Raw genomic sequence first — 18,867 nt, forward strand, 5'->3', positions numbered from 1 at the left:
CTGCAACACCTTTCTTCCCAAGCCTTACTCTGTGGGATAAAAAGCACTCTACAGTATCTTTTTAAGCATTTCCACCCCCAGAACTAGTCAGGTCCACAATAAACAGAAATGAGCTTAGACAGCAAAGTTTAAGATGCTTTTCCAGCTATTCACTAAAAAAAAAACAACATTTGTTTCATCAAAGTAATAATTTCCAACTTGTCAGCACCCACATATACCAAAAATAATGATATCTTTTTCTTGGAATAAGTCCAACACAAAAACATACGTGCCTCCTCACAAAGAGACTTTTTTATTTACAAATAAAGATTAATTTGTAATTACAGTGAAGCATTTCAAACCCACTATTTCAAAGTAAGTTAAGAAACAATTGTGAGACACTTTTAATGTTGAATACACTACAATACATGAAGCAGAAATGACAAAAAGAAACTTGATGACACCACGGAGAAACAATGACTCCCTCCATCACTTTATCCTGTCATATTTAGTGCTTGCCTATAAATCACTCTCTCTCCTGCTTTTCCTATGTGTTAGGATGGAGGAATAAAGAGCATTAAGAAGGTTTGGTAGTGTTTTGCTTGAGAGATGTAGTGGTGCCTAGTGACAGGACAACAGGCAATGAGCACAAACTGAAACACAGGAGATGCAGTTTGAACATCAGGAAAAACTTTTTGACTGTGAGGATAACTGAGCACTAGTACAGGTTGCCCAGAGAAGCTGTGTAGCCTCCCTCCTTGGAGATCTTCAAAAGCTGCCTGAACATGGCCCTGGGCAGCCTGCTCTGGGTGTCCCTGCTTGAACAGGAGGTTGGGTCAGATGGGCTCCAGAGGTCCTTTCCACCCTCAACTATTCTGTGATTCTATGAATGATTCTATGAGAGAAAGGACCTAAAAGCATTAGGATGTTGAACCCAGTCCTCTCAATTTTCAGGCAACAACAGAACAGACAATTAAGCTGATATTACCCACATTTAGAGGCCACAAAATCTTTTCCTGCTCCCTTAACAAACTTAAAACACACTATGAAGCAATAAACATAATTAGAATTGTGCATGGAGCCAAATTGTCAAATACCTTTAAAATATAAAGTCAGATTCAAATTCTGAAGACAGCATTCAATATTTCTCTTTTACTAAGGCCTTCTACTGTGGTATTACCCGGAGTCCAATGAAACTGGTATTACATTATACAAGCTACTCCTGAAGGACATAATACATTACAGCCCCTGTCCCTAAGAGCTGACAGCCTAAACACCACTTCTGTTTCTGACACAAATTTTTTCATGGCTTTGAAAACTCAGGAATGTGATTTTTATAAAATACAGTGTCTCTAACATTCAAACTAACAACCTGTCTTGAAAAATTAAAAGATCAAACAAATCTAGTGGGGTTCTGCAGGGCTCCATTTTAAGCCAGTTCTCTTCAATTTTTTCATAAATGACTTGGATGCAGGACTCCATGGATCCCTTCCAACTCAGGATATTCTATGATTCTATGATTTGTGAATGCCCACTCCTCACTAATATTCAGATCAAAGCTTACTGACTATATTCCATTGTCGGTGTCAGAAAGAACATTTGCACAAAGCCCAGTTAAAAACTAATTTCTGGTCTATATGTTGTATATCCATAAAACGTGAAAACAGATATACTGGATGTGGAACACTTGGTAAAGAAAGTGCAATCAACTTCTTTCTAATATATTAAAATACGAGTTGAGCTACCGAGAACAAAGACTATATGTCATATTTACAAGCCTGTGGACTATATCCTAGAAGTAAAACAGCTCTCAGAAGATAGACATCATGGCACAGAAGAATCTGAACAAAAGATGCAATGCTACAAAGACAAGAAACAAAGTGCTCCCTGAAAGTTGAAGAAAAGAAATAAACAATATCTTTATAAAGAAGCAGTGCTACCTCTATATACCACATGGGGGAGGCTCATCTACATCCTGAAATGTTATTTCCAGTTCTCTTCTGTAGATATCAAAAACTGGCAGTGAAAGATAATGAGAATAATATAAAAGCTATAATGATCATTTGGGGACTAGCAAACAGTGAGCAAGATACACAGACTATCAGGAGAAAAATTATATGACAGCTTCCAGAACAGTCTAGTTTTGAAAATATTCTCTTTCCCACAGAAAAATTATCCTCAGAGGATGAATCACTAAGTGTATCTGTGCCCATTAATAAAACCTAGTTTTGTTTTTAAATTCTATCTGGGAAAGCAGTTTTATACCTTGGTAACAAAAACAGCGATTAGTAATCCACTGGATAACAATAACAGTGCCTGTATTTTTAGGATAACTGTCAAGGATGATGTTACTACTATTGTCTTTAGACTTATGCTACCTTACAGCATTCTAAAATGGGACAGATATCATCTCTACAGAGGTAATACCTTACATGACTACTCTACAATCCTTTAAATTATGGACTTCAGATTGCAAATTCTGCATTTTCTCATAATTATAATGACAACTAGAACTCAGTTCTAAGAAAGTATTTAATTACAAGTCACATAACAGTCAATTCCCAAATATGAAAATAAATTTTTAAGTAGCATGCTTATTATAGTTTAATAAAAAGTAGATGTCATATCTAAGAGCCATATTAAAAAGACAAGGGATATCTGCACTGTGAATGAAGTGTCTGATCTTCTATGCGTTTGTTGTCATAAGAATTTTTAACCAAGCACTTCTATCTTGAAGTGCAGAGTAGAAACGTTCCAGTGCAGAAGAGAAATACTGTATTTGAAATACAAGCACACGGTTCCAAGTAGAATATAAAACATGAATTTTTCCCAATTGAAATATACAAATCATCTTCAGCAACTGTGTTAGAAAATCCAGTGACAGCAGCACTTGCAAAACCTCTAAGAACTGCTTGGAATTATACAGGTGTTACAAGGGGTTATTTCAAACAAATGAAATCTAACAGGAAATAATTCTTACAAATGTATATGTGTGCTCTGAGCACTTAACTTGCATTGTGGGGAAAGACAGCTATACATCTTTTCCTGGTCAATGTCGTATCTCCCCAAAAGTACTGAGATGCTGACAGGAATTACAGACACCCAGCACATTTTGTTATCAGAATCACATACAGAGAGGAACTGAATTGGTCTTGCCAGTTCTTTCATTCATTCTAGAGCATTAGAAATTGTATTATTTATGATGGAAACAACCATCCTATCGTTCGCAAGCTTCAGGACATTATCATTTGCTATGCCAAAACCATTGTATGTAAAATTTTAATCTCCATTACATATGAAAAATAAGGACAAGAAAGCTGTATTAGATCTTCTTAATCCAGTCCTGAATGCCATAACATACATGTGTGATGCATCAATGCACATCAAAACAAAACAAAACAAAACAAAAAAATAAAACCTTGCAGTTCAAAACCACCACTGGATTCAACTCAATACACAATATAAGCTTTCTTCCATTTATAGTATCTCCTGTTTGATTCTGCTGTTAACAGAGCACAATGTAAAAGTTCCTTATGACTGCAATTTTTAGTAGCTGATGTATTTTATATCTTAAAGATGTCAAACTAAATGACTTCAAGATGAACCCCTGGGAAGCGAAAAGAGAATTAGGTGAACAGGACAGAACATGGCCCAGTTCTGTGTAAGCACAAAGTTTCTCATCCAGGTGAACCATTCTCTCTCGGATCCTATCAGCTAAGACTTTTTACAGGTAAAGAGAATATAGTTCTGCTGAATTACATATTCCTCCACCCCACTCCATTTTTCTTGCAGGTTTGTTATTTGTTTGGACGTCAAACTTAATTGATGTGACATTGGGATCTAGCACAATAAAGGCTAAAATTTCACTGATGAGGTTCTTGGGTTCTTGGGTTTTGTAAACTCATAAACAAAGGAAGAACTGACAGTGGATCTGTTTTACAACATACCATATCCATGGACAACAAAATGGCATCTATCTTGAAATATGTTATTTACTTTATTAAACGAATAATAGTTTAACCTTAAGGATATAAATTAATTTCATTTCTGAATGAAAATTCATCCAAGGCAAACTCTGAATCTAACCAGTATTTCATATTCTCCAAGGAAGTGAGGTTTTCTGTCTGGCAGGCTGAACTGGATGAGATATGCTTTGAAGCTCTGCATAAAAGCTGAGCTCCTACAGACTGACTCCTTGCTAAGCCTCTTAACTCCTCAGTTTATCCATCCGGCTGCTCGACAGCAGTTTACAGAAGCAAAGCTACATAGTGTAGTTTCAGCCAGGGTGTAAATCAACATCATTTCATCGATTTCAGAGGAGTTATACCAACCTGCAGCATCTAGGAAGTTTACATACCACATCTCTCTTCTCACTGGACTTAACACTGACATCTCCCAGCATCCCCAAGTATTACCAAGAAAATATAGAAGCTCCACCACAGCTTTAAGACTATTATGTGACCCTGCTGATATGAATGAATCTCAGGAAACAAGATAGAAAGCAATACTAAAAACTGAGTGACAGGGAATTGATTTTGCACAGAGAGCTGCAGTAAACAAAACAAACCAGAAAAGTTTCACAGAAAACATGAATGAGGAAGACTAAAAAGAAAAAAGTGATCCAGGTCAGGCCATTAAAAAAATAAAATAAAATAAAAATAAAAATAAAAATAAAAATAAAAATAAAAATAAAAATAAAAATAAAAATAAAAACAAAAACAAAAACAAAAACAAATAAAAATACCTCATCACAAATTGCTCATGAAAAACAGGAAAAATTCCAAGCAAAGATCTTATCATATGAGTTTACATTTAACTTTCATCCTCCTTAGAGTTAGCGTGCTCAGTCCACAGAAGTAGGGCTTGTAATAAACCTAGTTCATTATAAACTAGATATAAGCTTTAACTACTTATTGGTAGACCAGAGGAATGATGAGAAGCTTGTCACAGTGCTTCACAGAAGAACCACCTGCAGGATACCACCACCGTGCTTATGCCCTTAATGATTTATTCCAAGATGAAATCTTATTTCCACCATGAAACACATAAAACACTTTTTTTTCACTAGGAGAGAAACAGGTTGGTAAGCACAGCAAGGTGAAAAGCATGATCCAAGTGACTCTTGAGCCTGAAAAATCAGGTAGTTATTTTATTATTTTATCACCTAGGATTGCTTTGACATAAGTCTCTCACAAGACCTTTAGTCTTGTTATGAGATATCCTAATTTGGGATAGTTCACAAAACAAACTAATATTTATATGAAGATCAGAATGTAATGCAATAAGGAAAACTTACATGAGCAGGAATAAATGAGCACAGATTTACAAGTCGCAAGTAGAGAACATGAATTAGTTAAAACCCAGAAAAACAGCCTCACAAAATTTTACCTTTTTTTGGTTCACAGCTCTTTTCTCTGCATGTAGTCATTCAGATGTGCTGACCATGCAGACAAAAATCAATTTTTACTGCTTTTTATTTCTATGTGTACTATAGTGCTTAAAGAGCTATGAGAATCTAAACTGGATTAATTTTTTGCTGATGCATCATGGACAAAATTACTAATCGAATTCTACCTATAAAACATCTCAGGAAGCACAGACTAGTACATTATAAATGTTTTTTCACTACATTTTTAATATTTCTCACGTACATCAGTGTTACTATTGACTCTGTGCCAAACAGAAGAGGCATGACTAGATTTCAAAATCCCTCTAAAATACCCTTTCAGTGCATATGGCTAAAGGGAGAAAACACTGTTCAACTCACAAGTATGAAGTTTGAAACTTTAGTACCAGAAAATAAGAATGCTATTCTTACTGAGTCACTTGTTAAAAATAGAATAAAATTACATGTATGTATTTATACATACATGCTTACTGACAGAGTGGACAGCAAAATAAAATAACAGGAAGGTCAGATTGCAGAAGGTTTGTTGTACTTTAAAATGGAATTAATAGATTCTTAAAACAATCTCATATTTGATTTCAAAACCGGAAAATAAATAAATAATATGAAACCAACTTCTACAATGTTAGAGTAAGAAAGATGATGTTTTCTTAACCCACACTATTTGTAAAGGTATAAGCAATAATAACTGAACTACTAGAATCATAGAATCACAAAATGGCTTGGGTTAGAAGGGATCTTAAAGCTCACCTGGCTCCAACCCCCAGCCATGGGTGTGGACACCTTCCACCAGACCAGGTTGCTCAAAGCCCCATCCAGCCTGGCCTTGAACACTTTCAGAGATGGGGTATCAGCTTCTCTGAGCAACCTGGTCCATTGCTTCACCACTCTCATACTAAAATATGTCTTCTTAATATCTAACTTAAATCTGTCCTTTTTTAGTTTAAAACCATTACTCCTTGTCCTATCACTTGACTACCTCACAAATAGTCCCTCTCCTGCTCTCAAGTTAATATTAAGTCAATATTAGTTAAAACAATTTTACCATAGAATTGCTGCAGTAGAAACATGAGTCCATTCCCTCCTTGAACATACTGCTCCCATAATGGGTTTTACACATGGCACGTAATTTCTGAGAAACTTTCTGCAAAGTCCAGTAAATTCATGATGCCACAACAATGGCTAAAACATGAGAGATCAAAGTGACCCATGGTCAGTATGTCTATGGAACAAATGTTACTCACTGTGACTTCTACTTAGAAATTATACTGATAACCATAGAGTGATTTAAATTCCAAACAATAAAATTGCCTTTCTAATGACTTTATTGTCTATTAAATTTAAAATAATACATTGGAAGGGGAAAACAGGTCATGCATTCCTCTGTATTGTTTCTACCTTCACAGTATGGATTTGATTCGGTTGCCTGTACTTAGATGCACAGGCCTGTATCAAGATGCTCTTGGGAGGCCAAAGGAGTAGCAGAAAAGGCACAGAACCTATGGAAGGTCTGTATCCTTCCTGAGTCATCCAGAGGCAACTGAGGGCATCTTGAATGGCCTCAGTTGTCTACAGGAGGCAATCTAAATGCCTACAGGAGGCAATTTGAAAGTAGACTCTACACTGGGATTCAGCTCCAGACTGGGACACCCTGCATGACAAAGATGTGTCTTCAGGTGGGTGCCAAGCACCCATTACCATCAATGGACTCAAGAGAGTCACTGCTTTCACCCTTGGGACAACACCTACACCATACCATTTGAGCAGCTCCCCAGCTTCTTCTGACTCTGGACAAGACTTGCACTGATTGCAAGCATGGGCATCCAGTTCACACTGCAGACATGATCTCAGTGGTCTGAATCAGGAGCCAAATTCCACCAAATTAGTGGTCTCAGTGGTCTGAATCAGGAGCCAAATTAGGTGGGATGATAACCAATATGTGGACCTCGGTTTCACCTACCTAACTATAGGCAAATGAGCTCAACTGAATATTGCTAGGACAATAAGTGTTGTGGGGTGACTATGACTCTTTCATAGTCAAAGCAAAGAGGTAGATACCTTCAGAGACTGATTCAGTTAAATGCCTGTTTTTGGATGAGACTAGCCACAACTTCCTTTATCCTCCAAAGCATAAAGGTACCTGCTCAGTCTCTTTTAACAAGGGCTGTAGCTGACTTATACAACCATATGCTCATATTGCCATTGGCTTTATTTCCTTCTCCTGTCATCTTCCTATACTGTTCATTTATGTTTTCTTTCCTAGTGACTTATAAACCTTAATTCTTATCTTAATCGCTTTCTTCAACAACACTTATTACAAGGTTAAGAGAATTCTATATGATAAAAGAGTAAAAATAATGGTGGCTGATACTTAATTAGAACAAAATTCAGCACACTGAGATACAGCTAAGTTCACTGGCACTGAACAGCAATCTGATTTATCCCAATAGTCAAGTCTACCAACAAAGCAGTGCAAGCAATCAAGTTATAGATTCTCTTTGTCTGTCCTGTACTTAACAAAGTCCTGATAATTTTATTACATGTGGATAAAAATGCCCTTAAAATTTATTGCATCTTGATAATTTTGGTTTTGCATAAAACCAAAAGCACTGTTTTACAAATCCCAACGCCAGACCAATAGTAAAGTTAGCATCAAAGTTTTCTTGCAAAGAGCCCAATAAATCCTATTTTAAGAAACATATGAAAAATATCAAATATAAAAAGTGGGAGTTTTGCAGCAGAAGAAAAGAATTAGAAGGAGAATACTTTTAAACCTACATCACCAGAAAAAAAAAAAAAAAAAAAAAAAAGACAAAAACGTTAGCATCCATGGAGTGGAGGAATACTTGGGTACATGGGAAAAACTGCATGTCGGCCACTTCTGGAGCTTGCTGAACACTGAACGCTAGTCAAATGCTAGGCCAAAAATGTCAACTTACTAGCAGAGAAATTCAAAGAATAGGATTACCTTGTTCCAATCTAAAGCATAGGGAACGTTTTGCAGCCTCTATCTCAGGACTTGGATGATCCAGAACACGTCTGCACCACTGCAGAGGGCTCAGTGATTTTTCTTGAAGGGTAAGAGTCTTGGTAGGCAAGACATACAACCTTAACCAAAATACACACAAATGTCAGCAAGATAAGCAATACTTAAAAGTTTACTTTTTTATTCTCAGCTTTCTGCTCTCTAATAATTTATAACAGTGCAAATCTGCAATACACTAATAACAAAATACATTCCAGAATAAAACTTTACACTCGTTCACTCGTTTACTTGCCTCCTCAGAAAACTAGGTGACAAATTACAAACTCTACAGGTCCAGAACTTCAAATCTAGGTTCTATTAGACTTCTTCTAAAAATCTTGCAACACATTATTACCACCATCAGAATTTCAACACGGCCCAAAGTTCAAATGCATTAGGTGCTCTAAAGAAGCTACCATTTCTCCCTTCTATATTTATCTTTACTGGAGATTAGATAATTTCAGCATTTGAATTTACATTTGAATCACAATTTCATTGTTACCCACTTCATACTTTTACCTACAATTTGATCAACTTGTCAGGATGCTGGTTATAATGTAATTTTTATACACACTATCTTCTCCTACTTGTACAGCAGTCATTTTTTTTTTAAGATTAGAAAACATCCATTGAGAAACAATGAAAACCTCATTTTGATATTCAATTCCTGCAGGGGAAAAAAAAAAAAAAAAAAAAGACTATGCAAGAACTAGTACATATGTGTTATTCTCAGACTACAGCAGGCAACTAATCAGATGGTCAAGCACATTAGGAAGCCAGGTATCAAAGCGGATTGCACGGGTAAATTCTTGAAGCTGGAATCTGTGCTGCTGCTTCGGTCTTCATAGATTAGTGCGTCAGCTCACCTGGGAGAACACAAATCTCCCAGGATGTAAACTATTATTAGCCACCAAAGATGGCTTTCAGCTCCTTGGCCTTACCACTTCTGATTAATGTGACTGCAGACAGTCTTAGGTTTTTGGCACCAAAACACTCCACAAACTGTAAAGGAATTTGGCATCCAAACAGGGGGTGAAAAAGGCAAGACAACAACAGCAATAAAATGATTGAACTTCTCGGGTGCCCACTTTCAGTCTTTCACCTTTAGGGTTTTGGTTCAACAGCTACCCAACCCCGAGCGTAACTCTTCTCCCATGTCTGCTCAGTGTCTTATTTATGTGAAGTGAATCAGCACTCCCTGTCCAGTTCACAATGAATAAATCTCTCTGCAATCAGTATCTCCTTTGGCAATTCCAGCTGAGTTCAACTGCTGAATTTCTCTGAGGAGAGGACTCATTTCCCCTTGCTTCCTTGCCGTGCTTGGCTACACATTTAAAAAATTATCCTGAGAAAAACAGAAATGGAAAAAAAAAAAAAAAAAAGGCAAACTTGAGGAACTGTTTCAAAACCTAAACATCTGAGTAATGAATTCTCAATGATCAGATATCTAAAAAGCTGAAAATCAAAAAGAAGTTTTCAAAAAGAAGTTTTTATTTGTCTGCAATGATGCTAGTCCTAGTTTTTTGTAACTGCAGTTAAAAAAAAAAAAAAAAGAGGTCTAAAATTAATAAATCAACAACTAGGATACACAGTGGTCTTTAGCTTTCCAGATATCAGTTTGCTTTGAAGACTTATATTACAAAAAGCCCCAAGCAGCTGACATCACACAGCTGACCATTGATGGACAATGATGGAGATTCAGCCTTGAACAAAAAATGCTGAGCAGCTAAAACAACTCACTCGTAGCAGAATAAGTTATCTAATTCTTCCCACAGACACATACATCCATGACATGTTGATAAGTTTTAACCTCAAGGAAACATTTAGGATTGCTTCCAGGGTGCAAATCAAATAGGACCTCGATCAAGATCATCACTCTGTTGAGGCACATAAAATAATACTTACTTTGTACAGCCCTCAAATATAAATAAGCAGGAACAACATTTTGTTTAACATGACTGGTTCACACAAATTTGACATTCTACAGCACTCAGTGTGAAAGAAAGTTTAATCATTCCTGCTTGTTTGTCATAAGCAATGGGTTACAGGACTGAGGAGAGTATTCAGATACTCAGGTTCAAGGCAGATTCAAGGCAGGTCCAACAATCCCAAACAGCCCTGAGCAACCAATAGTGCACACAATGAAGCAGCACTGGCAGAATTTCTATTCAATTTTTGGATGACTCTTAATTGGAAAAAGCAGTTTTCAAAAACTGAAGCACAGCATTATTTCATACTGTGAATTACACATAACCAACACTGAAGAAATATTTATGGTGTTTGGACTAATTATTAAATCCTATCTCTAGTTCCAAAATAAGGATGTTTATATGTATCTCAGCTGCATTACGCTGTATTTTATTCTAAGCTGACGTAAACTTCCGCTCTATTTAAATACTGTAACCATTCTAAAAGCTATCTTGAAGCATTGATAGACAATTGAAACAGGTATTTGAATACAGATAATACACATTTTATTACTGACACTTTAACAGAATCGGGCATCAATTATGCTTAACATGGTTACATAGCATGATTTCCATAGTAATTCTGCAGGATGTGGATAGTTGCTAAGATGTCTGCATGCTTTGCTGAGGCGAGTTTTGAGGCGCCAGACTTTTAAATGCATTGATATCTTTAGTCTGTAATGACCCCTCCCGCTTGTTTTCAAGGAATCGTTCCTCTAGGTCAAAGCATCTGAGAGCGTTTGGACAATCAGACACATGCTCTGATTTTTTGGGTCGTCCTTTAGGGACGCAGGAGTTGGACTCGATGATCCCTGCGGGTCCCTTCCAGCCCGCACACTGTATGAATCTATGAAATCTATGAATTTTTATTTTCGGCTTTATTATTTGCCGTTCGTTTCTGCTTCATTCTGGGCACTAACGCACTAGCACACCGCCATGCGTCCTGCAACTACACGAGACGCACAAACAAGCCTTTAGATCAGCGCCTAAAAGACAAAAGCCCTCCCAGCTCCCTGAAGATCTGCGACAATCGGGCCGGGGCTCTAAGACGGGGATGCAGCGCTGCCCTGATAACGGACCTCTCGATTTTCATTCCTTATGGAAACCGGAGCCCGAAACCGGGCTGAGACCCAAAACCAGGCGATCCCCGCATCCCCAGGGGTTAAAGATGCGCAGACCGGGGGGCAGCGACCCCTCCGTGCCGCCCCGCTCCCGCTGCCCCCCACCCGTGCCGGGAGCACCTCGGGGGGCCACAGCGGTGCCCGGGGGGGTGGCACAGAGCCGTGCCGAGCCGTGCCGTGCCGCGGGGCGAGCCGCACGTACCACGTATCCTCGTCCTGCCCGCAGCATCCATCCTCCAGCTCCAGCACCGCCACCTCGTCCAGCACCGTGGCAGCCCCCGGGGCGCTGTCTTCTTGCCCCCCGCCGCCGGGAGAGGGCTTGAAATAAGCGAGGGGCTCCTGCAGAGTAGGGGGGGGCGCCGGGCTGGGCACGCAGGGCGGCACGGGGGGGCTGGAGGGGCGCAGCCCCCCGGGGGCCAGCAGCAGGTGCGGGCCGGGGGTGGCGGCGGCGGCGGCGGCTCGGCTGCGGAGCTGCTCGTTTTGCTTCTCCAGCTTCCTCACCAGCTCCTGCAGCTTCTTCACCTCCAGCTCGGCGCTGACGGCCGGGCCGGAGCCGCTCCCCTTCACCTCCGCCATCATCGCCGGCTTCAGCAAGGCGGCCTCCATCCTCCCTACCTGCTCCGCCGAGCCGCCGGGGGGCAGCGCCCGGCACCGCGGCTGGGGTGGGGGGCTCGGGAGGGCTCCGGGGGCTCAGGGAGCACCGGGAGCACCGCGCCCGGGGCCCTGCGCTGCGCTGTGCGCGGCGAGCGGGATGCGGGTGGGGTCCCCTCCCCTCCTTTCTCTCCCCTCCTTTCTCTCCCCTCCCTTCCTTCTCCTCTCCTCCTTCTCTCCTCCCCTCCTTCTCCTCCCCTCCCTTCTTTCCTTCCCCTCCCACGGGTGGGGTCCCCTCCCCCGAGTGGGGTCCCCTCCCACTCCGGCAGCCGCCCGGGGAGGGAACAAAGAGGAGCGCGGAGCCCCCCCCGCTCCTCCCCGGCTCGGGTCCAGCCCAAGGATGCTGCCCCCTCTCCCTGAGCCCGGTGGTGGCGGGGCTGTCACTGCGCGGCCTGAAGTGGGGTGGGAATGGGAGTCACAGCCAGGGGTCGTGTCGGGCCACCCATGCAGCCAGAAATGACAATTGGTGGCATTGAGATGTGGGTTATGGGTTTGGGAGATGCGCTGCTGATGAAACAAGAAGACAGAACGATGCATACAAAAAAAAAAATACACGGGGAAATTGGTGATGGGTAGGACAACCCCTGGGATTAAAAATCGCCCCCATATTGAAAGGATTCCCTTTGATGTGGTTCACATAAGCAGATCAATCTGCTATCCTTCATTATCCTTCAGTACTGAAAGAAACCTCCCGTTGCATCCCGCAGCTCAGCCATTATATACCCAGGTCTGGCCCTCTTTGGGTTCATTTACACTTACAGGGGACAGCCTCCCGAGTTTCTTACAGCTCTGACACGAAATGCAGACCAAAACTCCAGGAAACACATGGATTGCCAGGCCAGCCACCACTGAGAGACGTCTGGATCAGTTCATCGCCACCCAACTGCTCAGCACCAGCTTTGGACAGAGTAGCAGCAACAGCAGCCAGCACTGCTGTCAGTGTCCCTATCCTATCTTATGTTTGGTGTGTAAGGAGGGACAGGCTTTGCTTTGATTCTCTGTCTAAGTCATAAGTAAACTTGGAAACCGTGCAGCCTGTCCAAGCCTCCCCTCTTTTGTTTACGCTCTTTGAAAAAGAGTCCTTTTTCTGCACGTGGATAGGAAAATGCCACGATTATTTGGTAATCTCTTAAGCACTCTTGCAATGTAAGTAATAACAGCTAGTGCTACGAGAATGGCTGGAAAGGAAGCCAGAGCAGGGAACAAAGCACTGACTTCCAGATGATACGACTTTTACCACTGAAGAGAATACATATAGCCTCCAGTGTAACAGACTGCAAACAGACAGCACTTAATCCAAAATTTTCATTTGGTCTCCTCTGTCCATTTGGAAGAGAGAAGTAGAAAAATGTTGAGAGTGTAAAAAACTCCTGGCCCCAATTCTGCCAAGCATCATCAGAGTAACCTAATCCAGTTTCCACTACTACAGATAGCCATAATCTTTATTCCCCTAAGGAAAAGAAGAATTGAGCTTCTACATGTTTAGCCCCAGGCAACAGGCATATCTCTCAGGTCGTTATCGCTAATAATGGTACTAGTGTTAATTCTTAGAAATACATATGCTAATCCATTAAGATTGTAAAGTGATAATTAGCAGCATATGCTATATAGAGTTTATTGGACATCAGTAATATACAAAAAAAAAAAAAAAAGCCTACGGTAATGTCAGCGCCTGTGATACAATCAGGCAGAGGAAATATTCGAAAGAGATTCAAAATTGAATTGTTTTTTCTCTTTTAGCCGGACAAAGTTAGAACAACAAAAAGGAAGCAGGTATCTGATTGTTACACCTTTTAGCTGTATAGTGCTTTTTCATGTTGATAGCACAGGCTTAGCTTCAATGAAACTATTAATAATGGATCTGGAAACAGTATTTTGATCACTTTGCCAGCTAGGTTTTCGCTGAAAAGCATAAAACAAATGTCCCAGGCATACAAGCAGACACATTGTCCTCTAACTGCCAGAGCAGGAACATGGCAGTGTGGTCAGGGCCCTTCATTGACAACAAGTCTAATGCACACACCAGTTTGGAGGCAAATCAGGACACAAATCTGGAGATGCACTACAGTATGTAACACCACAGCATGGGACTTTGAGTCACCATGGAAATGCTTGTCCTCAGTTACAAGTAAAAGTAGTTGCAGATCTTCAGCTACCTTCTTCTGTTTGTGCTGCCTACACAAATGTTGTATGCAGACACTTCTTCAGGCAGACTTCCAGAAGAGAAAGAGGTGAGGACCAAGCATAGTGCCTTAGCATGGGCACAAGGACTTTTTCAGGAAGTTCAGCCAAATTGATCACAGGTGGGATAAGGTTCACTACATCTCGTCCCCCAGAGAGCAGGCCAGGAGGTTGGCTCTTCTTTGAGTAGGGCTGCTTTGAACCTAATCTCCATCTGGCAAAAGAGCTTAAACTTGTGCACACTTCAAATGCTGTGCTAATGATCAACATGAGACACACTGTGTTTTGTTTTGTTTTGTTTTCCAGGTATTTCCTGGATGGTTGGATTTACTAAAGAGTAAAAATCTATTTCACTGTTCTGCTTTTGTTGCTGTATTTCAAATGTATGTAGAATTTCACTAACACATCTTCACCCAAGGGTGCTCATAAACACACTGTTTCATGGTCTTTATGCTGGCTTGCTAGTCTTCTGCAAAGATGCTTTGAACATCATTAAAATATTTTTACCTAACTGTTTAAAATATATATATAGAGAGAGAATATTTGTCATTACTAAAAAAATGTTAACAAGCTCCATTCAGTGTCCCAACACTAGCTGACGAGTTACTGAACCCATAAGCTCTTTACAAAACACAGTAAAGCCTTTATGGTTCCATCCATTTTTATAAAGTTATTGATAAAATGTGTTTTAACACCGACCCCAAACATCCGAGCATGCCCATGAACCTGCTATTCCTGCACCTGAGAAACTAGGGTGGCAGAGAAGGGGCTGATTTTGGCTACTTACATGGCCTGCTCTAGCAGAAATTTCTGAATCCATGTAGTTGCTGATAGACTCCCAATGCAGAGAACAAAGAAGCAGGAAGTCTACAAATCCCATCTGCTCTTCTCTGATAATAAGCCTGTTGCTTTATTCTATAATAGCTGCAGGCTGGACCTGCCTTTCAGGCAAGCCAGTAAAGAATTAATTGCAGTAATCCAGTCTGGGCTATACAAAAGACGTGTTACAATAAGGTCAGAGCACGGATGGTAACCTCCAAGTCTGGTGAGATTTTAAAAGTGCAGCTCCATTCTGAAAAGTGATTATGAAAGTAGCTTTATAAAAATAGAGACACTGAAGTACCAGCAGAAGTCCATCTAAACCAGTAACAAAGACTGATAGCAGCTCCTTAGATAAAAACATACAAGAAGCAAGAAAAATAGTGAGGGATCCTCTCCAGCTTTCAGTAGTCCATGGACTGGGACATCTGGATCGTTAATTTTTTTACAGCTACCAATGTGCAATAATATTACATTTGCTGAGCCCCATTTTTAAACCATTTATGCATTAGGACTCCACAACACCCTGTGGCAATTAGCACTGCAATTTAATTATGCATTGTAAGAAAAGCTACTTCCTATTATCTACTTTAAATCTGCTGCCTTTTAATTTAATTGGGTGTCCCTTAGTTCTGTTTTTCTAAGACGGAATGATTAATCATTCTCTATTCAGCTTCTCTTTTGTCATTCATGACTTATAAAACTCAGTTACTTCTCTTCCAAGCTGACAAGCCCTAATTTATATCGCCTTGCCCCCACAGAAGCCAGGCTGAACTTTCCATTGTTTCCTGTCTCCCCCCATAATAAAAAAATGAATTTTCCAGCCTATTATTTCCTTTTAATTAAAATTCCTTGTTTTCTTATATCATGACAGCTTTGGGAACAACTATGAAAATTTGCTTGTAAATCCCAATACATTCACTTAAAGAAGCCGCCTTAACCAAAAACATATTGATGCCTTCAGATACATTCATGTATTCATGAGCATACCTTGCCTTGAAAAAGCTACACAGAATCTCCAATGTATTATACATATCCAGATGCCTGTGTATTCCATTATTTATTAAAAATTGTACAAATTGGCTCAATAGAAAAGTTGAATTAACTGCAATGTAGTTCCCCAGAGCAGCTTTCATATTTATTCGTGTCTGATGTCACAGCTGATGCTTCCAATTCATTTGACACCAGGCATGCTTTGAGCAATAGGTTAAATGCCCGTGAGAAGTTCAACAATGGGACATTTGAGCTGCTGGAGAATTTTTGCATGGGTACTGTCTGGTCCTAGATATTTGTTACAGCTAGACTTACAGATTTGTTCTAAAGTACTTGAGTAGATAAATATTTTCCTGGAGTTACAGTGTGGAACCTTCTTTTTCAATGTCTCTTGAGAACATTTTGCCTTCTTAGTTCTTATTTTCCATTTCCTGCTAATTCACATTATTATTTTTACAGAATTTCATTTTTTTAAACTACTATAATTCTTTCTGGCTTTTTCCTTATTAAATTAACATTAAACTTAAAGTGCATAGCAATTACTATTAGCATGAATTTTCTATAAAATAAAGTTCAAAACTGCATCATTTTCTCTGAGCCTCAGTTTCTCCAGGAAATCAGTATTTATGATATCTAAAATATTGCCTGTGCAATAAACATCCCTTCCCTTCCCTTCCCTTCCCTTCCCTTCCCTTCCCTTCCCTTCCCTTCCCTTCCCTTCCCTTCCCTTCCCTTCCCTTCCCTTCCCTTCCCTTCCCTTCATAAAGCATCAGCCTGAATCAAGATAGCTTGTTTCTCTCTTATGAGTCTTCACCAAGAATGACAGAAATACAGCTCACAGCTTGTGGATTAGCCCCAGCAGGCAGCTGAGTAGCACACAGCCACTGTCTCACTCTCCCCAGATGGGATGGGGGAGAGTCAGAAAGGTAAAAGTGTGAGAACTCATCAGCTGAGACACAGATAGTTTACTGGGTAAAGCAAAAGCTATGCACACAAGCAAAGGAGAAAAAGGAATTCATTCGCTACTTTCCATCAGCAGGCCACCTACACCCCTGATGTTATACGGTATGAGACATCCCTTTGGCCAGCCTGGGCCAGCTGTCCTGGCTGTGTCCCCTCACAGCTCCTGGTGCACCCCCAGCCTCCTCACTGGCTGGGCAGTGTGAGGAGCTGGAAAGACCTTGGCTCTGTGCAAGCACTGCTCTGCAACAACTAAACCATTGCTGTGTTATCAGCATAGTTCTTACCCTAAATCCAAAACAAAGCATCGTACAAAGCCCCTGTGAAGAAAATTAACCCTATCCTACACAAAACCATAACACTCCAAAATGCTAAAAATCCACAGCTCACATTTTGCCTGACTTCAGCTTGATTTGTCTTCAGGGAAAAGTGGCTGTTGACAGAGGAAAAATGTTTTACTTCATGATGACATGAATATACTGAGAGTGTTCAACTAACTCAGGTCATTAGTCTTTTTTTTTTAAATTTTCTGTCATAATTAATTCTATCTATAGTTATTTGGAGAAGCAGATTCAAGAAATTCAGCAGCTGTACAATAAAGGGGGGGGAAAAAAATCCATGTTAGGAACCTTATCATTAAGGTAACTAAGTAATTTTCAAAATTTGTAAAATTTTAATAAGTATAGGCCAGCAGACTGAATGCTTTATGATATTGTAAAGTGATTTAGAAGTTACCATGTTAAAAAAATAAATAGCAATATGCTCAGCACTGGTCATGTGATATATCTAGGAAAAAAAATAAGTATCACAAAAAAAAAAAAAAGTCCAGCACTAAATATTTTTGTTGAGAAGGCAAATCTGAGTGCACTGATAACACAGTTGAATGAATGTCTAAAGAGCATGGAAAGTTTACCGTTGTTTGGAAGGTTTTATTTGTGTCACAGTGTGCATGTATTTAACTCTTAGAGAGGGGAATGGTTTCATAGAGTATCTGAACTATCATCCAAATTCACTTTGTTCAAGCAAAAATCTTTGCTGAACACTCAGAAAAACCTGTGTTACTTTTTGTGATTTCTTTAATTCCCATCATATGGGATTAAAAAACCAAAACAACAACCCTCATGTTCAAAAACCTCCTCATGCACTACCTTGAGAACTTTCCTGCAACAAATCATTTTCCAGCATTAAAAACATTTTCCATTCCTTCTAGGTCTCAGTAGTGATGTATCAGTCTTTCTGGCTGTGATGGTTTCACACTGAAGGATAATTCAGCATGACCATGTTGCTCTCTCACAACCCCCCCTCAAAAAGACAAGTGGAGAAAAAATGGTGAAAAAAGCTCATGGATTGAGTAAGGACAGGGAGATCATTCACCAGTTACCCTCATGTGCAAAACAAACTCAGCATAAGGGAGATTAATGTAATTTATTGCCTCATGATAACATACTAGAATGGTGAGAAACTAAAAGCAAACTAAAAACACCTTCTCCCTATCCACTCTCTTATACCTACTCCCCTCGAGCAGTGCAGGGGAACAAGGAATGGGGGATGCGGTCAGTCCCTAATGCTTCATCTCTGCTGCTCCTTCACAGTCACTCTCTGCCCCTGCTCCATGCAGGGTCCTTCCCACGGGATGCCGTCCTTCCCAAACTGATCCTGCAGGGGCTGCCTGCAGGCAGCAGCTCTTCAGGAACTGCTCCCACACGGCTTTGTACCACAGGGTCCATCCCCCAGGAGCAAACTGCTCCAGCATGGGTCCCCCAT

The 18,867-nt window shown here is 40.2% G+C and overlaps 1 protein-coding gene across 2 annotated transcripts in view; it reads right to left on the reverse strand.

Moving 5' to 3' along the window:
• SLAIN1 (SLAIN motif family member 1) overlaps nt 1-12,247 on the reverse strand; it is a 49,387-nt gene extending 37,140 nt beyond the window's left edge. The window contains exons 1-2 of one of the 2 annotated variants that reach the window (XM_027442878.3): nt 11,702-12,247; nt 8,355-8,494 (exon numbers count right to left, since the gene is read on the reverse strand). In XM_027442878.3, coding sequence (XP_027298679.1) covers nt 8,355-8,494; nt 11,702-12,105 — 544 coding nt within the window. In that variant the 5' untranslated portion in view covers nt 12,106-12,247. The remainder of the gene's footprint in view (nt 1-8,354; nt 8,495-11,701) is intronic. The other variant, XM_072032465.1, reaches the window with a different exon arrangement.
• Between the last annotated feature and the right edge of the window lie 6,620 nt (nt 12,248-18,867).

The sequence above is a fragment of the Anas platyrhynchos genome, chromosome 1, assembly GCF_047663525.1.
Source record: "Anas platyrhynchos isolate ZD024472 breed Pekin duck chromosome 1, IASCAAS_PekinDuck_T2T, whole genome shotgun sequence".
NCBI classification, from domain to species: domain Eukaryota; kingdom Metazoa; phylum Chordata; class Aves; order Anseriformes; family Anatidae; genus Anas; species Anas platyrhynchos.